The sequence below is a fragment of the Camarhynchus parvulus genome, chromosome 1A (assembly GCF_901933205.1).
Source record: "Camarhynchus parvulus chromosome 1A, STF_HiC, whole genome shotgun sequence".
NCBI classification, from domain to species: Eukaryota; Metazoa; Chordata; class Aves; order Passeriformes; family Thraupidae; genus Camarhynchus; species Camarhynchus parvulus.
The window spans coordinates 18,176,018-18,185,218 of record NC_044586.1 but is presented as its reverse complement, the minus strand read 5'-3'; the positions used below and the strand labels follow the sequence as shown (position 1 = coordinate 18,185,218).

Below are 9,201 nucleotides of genomic sequence, written 5' to 3'. Positions count from 1 at the left end.
GACATTGCCTCCTGCTCACATCCTCAAAAATCTGGTTTCTTTAAGGGGCAGGCTAAGGATGACAGCCATCAGAACAAGCTTCCTAAATTCTGTGGGGTTGTTTTCTCTCTTTTTAAATAAGGAAAATGGGATGATCCATAAAATCTTTAGTCCCATTAACCCCATAGTTCATTGCACTGAAATACCCTATTTATTGTTATTATGATTTCCCACCCCCAGAACGTCTTAGATCTTTGTACAGGAGGGGTAGATAAGAAAGAGACATACAAACCCCAGCATGATTCAGTAAATTATAGTTTTAATGTTGACACAAGGAACTTGTGCAATGTTTCCCAGCAAGCAAGCAATCAGGCTACCTGAAAAACAAATCCTACTCTGAGGTCTCCAATATTCAATAAACAAGACACTTTGTCAACACAGAGCTATGTTTTACAGAAAGAACAAAAGCAAGACGAGGACGATGCAGACAAAGGGATTATCAATACAGTATTTGGTATATGGCATATTCTTCTGAGAAATTTTTTTCCCCTGGTGATCAGTACAGGAAAACAGTTGCATCAGCAGCTCATAGAACTGATATATAAATCCTGCTGTTAAGCATATCTGACAAGGAAATTGATGGAGTCAAATCTCCTGTGGTTAGACAATGCGTGTCACATGGCAGTTGTCTGTTTCATCCAGAAATAGGGTGCTGAAGACATCATTAAAAAAGGTAGGGTGGTATTTGCAGGCTCTGTCACAGTCAGGATTAAAGTTCACCTCCAAGATCTGAGGCTGCATAATTCTTTTCCCTGTCAAGGCAAACACAAACGTTGCTGCTTAATACAAACTCTACAGAGATCCCAAATCACTATTTTTCTTTAATCCAGAAATTAGAGAAAATTATTGGAAAAAGCATCTTTTGTGACCCAAACTGCCAAGCCAGTAGGGTGTTTTTGTTTCAGTGGGTTGGTTTTTATTGGAGGGACAGAAATGTTCTACCATCATTATCCAGAGGACAATTATCCAACAGATTCTGAAACTACTGTGCTAATTCAATGCCTCCTCTGGAATGAGAATTTGCAGCCATTCAATATGATCTCCCTGAATCAGCTGTTTTGCTTGTCAGTCTCAAACATCTTCAAGAAAACTCTGCTTCTCCTTTCACATTTCAGTACAAACCTTGCTTTCTTAAACCTCCTAGGTATTTAGCAGTCCTGTTCCTTTAACTGCAGCCACCCCCATCTGCCACTTCATACCACTCCTAAAGGAAGTCAGGAAATTTAATTTTCTCTTAAAACTTCATCAGTTCTGAATCAAATGCATTCTGTGCAGAGAAAACCGAAGAATTTTGTTTCATGTCTGGTGTTGAGATTGTTAAGTGAGGGAACAACCTTCTGATGGATAAGTGAGTCCTACTGTGCTTTGCACAGGAGCAACAAATCTCTTTGTCCACAGGCTGCCCACAGCTTTACAGCATTGCTACTGGCACACCCTTGCTTTCAAAAGGCCAGGCACCTGTGCAGCTCATGTTCAGCCAGGATGTAATGTGAGGTTGGTTCTTTTACTACAGTAGTTGTCCTCAATCCAGTAATGTTTGTGAGCTGCTTTGCTTATCCCATTCAGGACACCTCTGGGACAGGTGAAAGAGGATCCAGTGTGGACATAGCAAAGCACATTCAACCCTTGCGCCACATCATCTCAGCAGCAAAGGCTCCATTTTATATCTCCTGTTTCTCAATCATTTCCCTCCATGAAAGCAACTCAATCTTCACAGAATCAGTCCCTGCAGCAGGGGCCATGGGGCACTCACCCAACACACATCATCTAATTGCTCTGCAGGCAAACTGGCACAGGTAATCAACTTCTCCTGTGGCCCAGAGAACCCAGTACCACACAAAGAGAATATGCTCAGCTCTCTTCAATACTCCCTGGCAGTTCTCTTCGTGTTGGTGGCTATGCTACTTTTTTACCTCTACAAGGAACACATGTCTGAGTCAGGGACATTTACAGAACATTTCTGAGCCTCCTAGTGAGACAACAAACTAGTCTGTCTGGCAGACTTTGCTACCAGTCCTCCATCCTCCACAGCTGCCTGGAAGAAAGGCTTCAGGTAGGCAGCCATGCTGTGGCACTAACATGAAGCAGCCTCACTCACATGTTCTTGCAGAGACTTGGTAACAGTTGAATGTCAGCCCTGAGGACATCAACAGCACTGAAATGGTGAATGTGGTCCCTTCCCTGCCACAGTAAGTCACTGTGCACTGAACACTGCTCCAAGCCTGCAAGCCACAGGCAATTAGATGTCTCCAAGAATTTCATAGAGAGTTGGGTATTTCAGACATTTGTTTGGGGTTTTTGTGTGTGTGGTGGTTTGACTGGATTCTTTTGGTTCCCTCCCACCCCCCTGTTGTTTTGCTCTGTTTTTCTCCAAACAGAGAACAACAGCAGCAGGGAAACAAGGATGCAGCCCAGCAGCTGGCAGCTGCTTCACTCCTGTTAGCAGCATGGCAGATGCTATCCCCACAGATTTGCAACTTCAGGTGTCAGTGGGAGGCACAGAGAAGAGACTTCTGAAAAGGTCCACAAACATAAACAATTACACACTCAAATAAAAAGCTTCTCACCATCTCTGCTGGTGTCCCACTTAAGCATCAAGTCAATGGCATATATTGCTCTTGAAGATGGATAATCACAGATGCCAAGAGGGGCAGGTTTAGATGTAGCAACTTGGAACAATTCAGCAAATGCCTTAAAAATACTTGCCTAATAACAGAAAAAGCAGTGAATTCTGAATGAGCAGTGAGCTTCCATAAAAGCAACACACATGTTTCTAATCACTTCATTCATGCAGCGTTTGAAAGGGTTCGTATCAACTGCACTACACAACAGATGAAAATCTGCACAGTACTGGCTTCCAAATGTGCATTTAGACCTAATGCCAACACAAAGAAAGAACTCAGCACCAGGTAATATCCATGGACTTTTCTGGGGAGCCAATGAATACTATGGAAATCCTAAAAATAGTGCATTTAACATTAGAATTAACCCCCTTCTCAGGCATTATGCCAAGTATTGCACTTATGTGTAGAGGAGGGGAAAAAGAAAACCTAGGAGAGTTCTGTGAAGACCAGCAGTACAATTGTGAAATTCTTGCTTTTTTTCCTGCCTATTCAGTTGTAGTCTTGCTTTGTTTTGTTCTGTTTTGCAATGAAAAATCTTCTACCCATTTATACCCCTAAGAAAGGTGGGGGGACATAGAAATTTGAAGAATGTATTACATAGGTATTTTGAAAAACAGTCAGATATCCAATCTGGAAATGAAATAAATCAGGAAGAACACAGAGATGTGAGTTTTAGCATCGAATTTATGCTGCAGTGAATTTTTTTTCTGTACACTGTACTACTTTGGGTAACCTACAGGATGTATTTTTACATCTCTCTTTTCACCCCTTGTAGTCTCTTTCAGACTATTTTAAACCCTGTCATAATCTGAGTATACAAGGATCTAGTTAAAACAAATGTGAATTAATTTAGGAAATCAAGCCACAGTTGGATAATTTATGTACTTTTGAATGAATATGCAAATATAAAGGCTCAGCTATCATTCACTCTGTTTCTTCCAGCTCCTAATAAATATGGAAGAATGAAAGAATTCACTTTTGTGCATGTTTCTGAAGCAGCTCTTCACATTCAGCTTTTTCTTTCAAGCTTTTTCTTTCACAGGAAAAATGAAAATCAATGAGAAGGCCCTCATCTGCCTTCCTGCATGTTTTATGGAACTGTAGTATTTGCAGCTTCCTTTTTACAGTAAAAAGATGCCCTGGTATGAGAGAGCCATCTGTGTTCTTGTGAAAAGTCATCTGTGCAAGGAGCAGGGACAGGGCTCTGGCAAGGCTTCTAACACAGAGAAGCTGAAGCAGCAGCAGCAAACTCTGCACTTCAGAGTAGCCAGGTCTGGCTGTATTGCTAAGTCCAACATAAAGAATTATCACAGTGTGATCATGAAGTAAAATTCTCAAATCATAAAATACAACCCTGTAACAATCAAGTATTTGAGGGCAAATTACACAAAGTTCTGAAGTAAAGATTAACATATGATCTCCTTTGCGATACACATGAAATATGTCTTCTAAGAAAAAAGCAAGACAAGACTTTTGGAAAAGCTGGTTTGCTGAGTAAAAAAACCCCAAAACACATAATGAACATTTACATGAGAAAGATGAGTTGCTGACTTACTTGTACTGTTGTCCAAGGATATTCAGGATATTGTTTTTCAAACAGAGGAATAAAGTCTTCACAGTGCACCTAAAACAGTTCAGTAACATCAAAGGCTGTCTTGGTCAGGAATGACAAGAGAACAGAGCATCAAATATATCTGCCATTCATACAAATGCAAGTAGAGAACTAGGGAATTAAGACAGCTCCTGAATACCTTCCTTGTTCCAGGATTTCTTGTTGTAAAAGATCACACTAAGGCTCTGACAATGACAAGGTGTTGTTTTTTATAGTTCTTTTATTGTCTCTCTCAATGTGGGTTCCATTCAGAACATAGGTTTGTATTACTTTAGATAACCACAGGTGACTGGGGCAAAGAGGAGAAAGAGTCTAGGAAAGTATTTGCTTAGGACTTCAGGTATTTTGAACACCCTGTTGAAGTGGATGTGACACACACTAATTGCTAACAGCAAACACCAGAAGATTTTCTACCAACAGAAAGGTGAGGGAGCATTTTGGGCAGTTTGCTTACCTGTTTCAATGTCGCACCAGGAGCATAATTCATGACGGTGAAATGCTTCTCATAGTCATCCAAGTCATCAAGCGAGAACACCCTAAGGAACAGAACAACTCCTCAGTTTAAGGGCTCCATGTCAGCAGGTGCAGCCTGCGAGGGGAGGGCAGCACCTGTTGGAGAAGCGCAGCCAGAACACGTCGTAGCTGTAGAGCCGCAGGGGCTGCGCCGAGCGCAGCAGCACCACGTAGCGCACATCGAACTTCACCAGCCCCACGTCCTCGCGCTCAAACAGCACCGGCTCCTCGATGTACTTGCACACCACCTACAGCACAGCACAGGCACAGCTCAGGTGAATTGCAAGTGTCACACACCTACAGCACAGCACAGCACAGGGACAGCTCAGGTGAATTGCAAGTGTCACACACCTACAGCACAGCACATGGGACAGCTCAGGTGAAACACAAGTGTCACTGCACCTCGGTGACTTAGGACAGCCCTGCCTGCATTTTGGCTTTTCCTCAGAAAGGTGCACAAATAGGCAATGTTGCTTTTGTTCACACTCTGACTACAGGGCGTGGAAACATGGAGGTCAGGATGTTCTCATTTTTAAAAATCACAGATTTCTAACTCTGGTGACCTTGCTGTTTTGCAACAATTGTGAAGCAATTCTGTGTGCATTTCTGTACCCCAGAAAACATATACAGTCCACACGTCACCAACAAATGGTGCTGAAGTGAGCTCCAGTGCTCACACACAGTGAGGTACAGGTGGATGTTGCAGGCTCCCTGTAAAAAGCTCCATAGTTCATCTTCTGTTGCAAGGGTGGTCCTTTGTGCCACTGAGCAATAACAACAACCAGGAGATAGAAGCAATAATGTTCTCAAACTGATGAGCAATGCTAACTATACCCAGTGTGTTTGTCTGCCAGCCTGAGGACTGGCTTTACAGCAGCACCACGCTGGAGTACCCCTTATTGCCAGGGCAAGTTTTATTCTTTACATAAGGCAACATCAGGCTCTGAGTTCATCTCTGCAACAACTGGAGTTTACCAATTTGCAACTGAATCTACTCTGAACTGTATGCTTATGGCCAGCATACGTATTTTGAAGAATAAATTTCCTTTGTATTTTCAGACCTCGTTCGATGAAGCAGTTTTTTCAACTCTGCTTTTTAAATCCCATTCAAAACTATGCCCTCTCACCTTTGGGCTGCTTTCCCTGTGCCTGATGATACTGTTCAGGTTGTTGGTGATGTGGGTATCCAGGCTTCTGGCCAGGTTCCATGGTTTGCATATCCAGTGATTATCTTCTCCTCTGGGAGAGAAAGTGAGAGAACGATACCTGTAAGCATCCACCTCATTCATCTGGCTAAATATCCATTTGGCTGGATACATGTCTGTTGAAGATTGCATGCAAGATGTTTTCCATTACCATCTGTATGGCTGATTACCTTGTCAAGTGAGCAGTTTGCCTTATCTCTCTCTTTGAATGACCACATTCACACCTTCCTCGGGAGGGGACCTCCGCTGATAACAGACTATTGAATATCGGTGCATGACTGATAAGAACTATAACATCCCATTGTGAGATGCTCCGCCCAGAGGGAGGAGCCAAGCACTGCTACCCCATATACTCCAAGATTCTGAAATGGCAGTTTCAGTTTATTTCTCCACGAGATTCCCCAGAGGAACAGCAGCTACCTTTTCCTCCTGGATCTTCAGAGGAAGACTACATCCTTCTCTACAGATTCCCCTTGCTCCAACAGAACCACACCTGATACTTCAGAGGACTGCAGCCACATTTTCAATCGGACTGCCACCAACACCCTGACCAACAGGGTGTCAGGTTGGGTTTCTGACTCTGTCAGTGTTGTTCCAGTGGACTGTATTGTTTATTTTATTCTTTTTATTTCTTCCCTATTAAAGAACTGTTATTGCCTGCTCCCATATCTTTGCCTGAGAGCCCCTTAATTTAAAATTGTAGCAATTCGGAGGTGTCGGGAAGGGTTTACATTCTCAATTTCAGGGGAGGCTCCTGCCTTCCTTAGCAGACTCCTGTCTTTCCAAACCAAGACAGATTTTGGCGCCCAACGTGCGGCTCGAGGGCACAGAAACCAAAAGGGAATAACAGTTCTTGAGTAATCTAATTTGTGTGTGTGGCTATAGAAACCTCATTAAGCGACACCATGTGGTCCAGCTTGCCCTGGTTTGGGTGGCACGTGATCGTGGCTGTATTTCTCCCATTTATAGGCCCTTATCTAAACATGGGTCCTATAACCAAGGCTACTGTGTCTGTTATCCGGTTTGTGTTATGGGTGAATAAGGTGAGGAATTCATAGATTTTTAACTTCCTCTGGAAAGCAGGCACATGGATTCACAGCTATCACACATTAAGTGTGTGTTTTTGGAGTTACTTTAATAATGGAACCTGCTGTAAGGAAATGACCCCAGGCGAAATCTTCTCCCAACCCTTTAGCCATTTCTTTGGGTCTGCCCCACCAGTTTTTGAAGGGTTCAGATCCACTGTAAATATTAATGATATCATACAGTGGCTGGTGTTGCTGATAGGCCTGCTCTATTTAGCATTTAGAGAGAAGGGGAGACTAACCTGGATAACTACCATGACACCTACCCCAGAACCTAATACGCCTCCAGAGTCTAGGGATGCTGCTGCCCCAGAGCCTGCCCCTGCCCCACAGTCCACCCCAGCTAGGGATGCTGCTGCCCCAGAGCCTGACCCTGCCCCACAACCCACTCCAGATGTGAACTACCCAGATTGGGTGGGGGGTTTGGTGAAGGAGATAGGCCAGATGCTGAAGGAATACACTTCCCCAGCTGGTGAGAGGCTTTCCCCCCACCCTGAAGAGGGAGAGTCTAACAGTGCAGCAGCAGCAGAACCCACAGATGTTACAACTGTCCAGGCTCCAGCTGAATTGCAAAGGCAATCACAGCCAGCAGCAGTTGCCCCTGTAGAAACAAGGAGATCTAAGATGAAAGCAGAACACCCAGATAGGGGAGGGCCCTCACAAGCCACAGGGGAACCAGAGGTTGCAATCATCACCGAGTCCCTGACGTACGAAAGTCTCCGTAATCTGCACAAAGACATTGTATGACGAGGATGTGAGGCTTATACAACCTGGCTACTTCGGGTCTGGGATCTTATGGGTACAGGTGTCCAGCTAGATGGTGGTGAGGCAAGGAATTTGGGACCCTTGACCCAGGACTCAAGTATCAATCAGATTTTTGTAAGAGAGCCAGGGTCCCTTTCCCTCTGGGAGCGGCTTTTAATAAGTGTCAGAGAGAAGTTTGTTCACAGAGAAAGAATGCAGGAGCACCACCATAGAATGCGCTGGAAGACTCTTGAAGAAGAGATCCAACAGCTGAGAGAAGTGGCAGTGTTGGAAGTACTTTTTGGGAGGGATGGACAGCATGATAATGACCCCGACAAAGTCAGGTGCACAGGGCAAATGTTGTGGAGCCTGGCAAATCTAGGGCCATCCCAATACACCACCTTTATTGCAACAATTAATGCTGACACCAACCGAGAGACAGTGGGTTCTGTGGCCAACAAGCTTAGGAATTATGAAAGTATGATTAATAGCCTGATGCAGGCTCATGTCTCTGCCGTAGTCCAAGAACTCAGAGAAGAGATGAGGGAGATGATGAAGAAGAACAGTTCCCATATGGCACCAGTGTGAGTCACAGGCCCCAGAGTCAGAGCCCAACGTTCCCCAGCTACAGAAAGAGGGTACACCCCAAGAGCTGACCTGTGGTTTTTTCTGCGTGACCATAGGGAAGACATGAGAAGGTGAGATAGAAAACCCACTTCTGTCCTGGCAGCACGAGTGCGTCAACTCAAGGAGGGAAACACTAATCAAAGGAACCCCAGTAAAGTGAAGGTAGCCTCAACCTCCCATGACCGAGCTGCTGAGTATGATCTGTCAGATCCCCTGGAAGGCACCTCTACCATGTATACCCAGGGTTAGAGGGGCCCTGCCTCTAGCCAGGCAGAGGTACGGGAAAACCGGATTTTCTAGACGGTGTGGATCCGATGGCCTGGCTCATCAGAACCACGAAAGTACGATGCCTTAGTTGATACTGGTGCGCAGTGTACCCTAATACCATCGGGACATGTAGGGGCAGAACCCATTTCCATTGCCGGGGTGACGGGGGGATCACAGCAATTGACCCTGTTAGAAGCCGAAGTGAGCCTGACTGAGAAAGAGTGGAAAAAACATCCTATTGTGACTGGCCCAGAAGCCCCGTGTATTCTGGGCATAGATTTCCTCCAGAACGGCTATTACAAAGACCCAAAGAGACTCAGATGGGCTTTTGGCATAGCTGCTGTGGAGGCAGAAAACATCAAGCAGTTGAACACTCTGCCTAGACTATCAGAAAGCCCATCTGCAGTAGGACTCCTGAAAGTAGAAGAGCAACGAGTGCCAATTGCCACCTCGACAGTGCATTGCCGGCAGTATCGGACAAATCG

The 9,201-nt window shown here is 44.6% G+C and overlaps 1 protein-coding gene across 1 annotated transcript in view; it reads right to left on the bottom strand.

The window, feature by feature from the left end:
* Nucleotides 1–313: 313 nt before the first annotated feature.
* Nucleotides 314–9,201, bottom strand: part of TTLL12 (tubulin tyrosine ligase like 12) — a 32,192-nt gene continuing 23,304 nt past the window's right edge. The window contains exons 9-14 of the mRNA XM_030960644.1: nt 5,916–6,027; nt 4,885–5,036; nt 4,730–4,811; nt 4,219–4,287; nt 2,607–2,745; nt 314–791 (exon numbers count right to left, since the gene is read on the bottom strand). Of these exons, the coding sequence (XP_030816504.1) occupies nt 640–791; nt 2,607–2,745; nt 4,219–4,287; nt 4,730–4,811; nt 4,885–5,036; nt 5,916–6,027 (706 nt within the window). The 3' untranslated portion in view covers nt 314–639. The remainder of the gene's footprint in view (nt 792–2,606; nt 2,746–4,218; nt 4,288–4,729; nt 4,812–4,884; nt 5,037–5,915; nt 6,028–9,201) is intronic.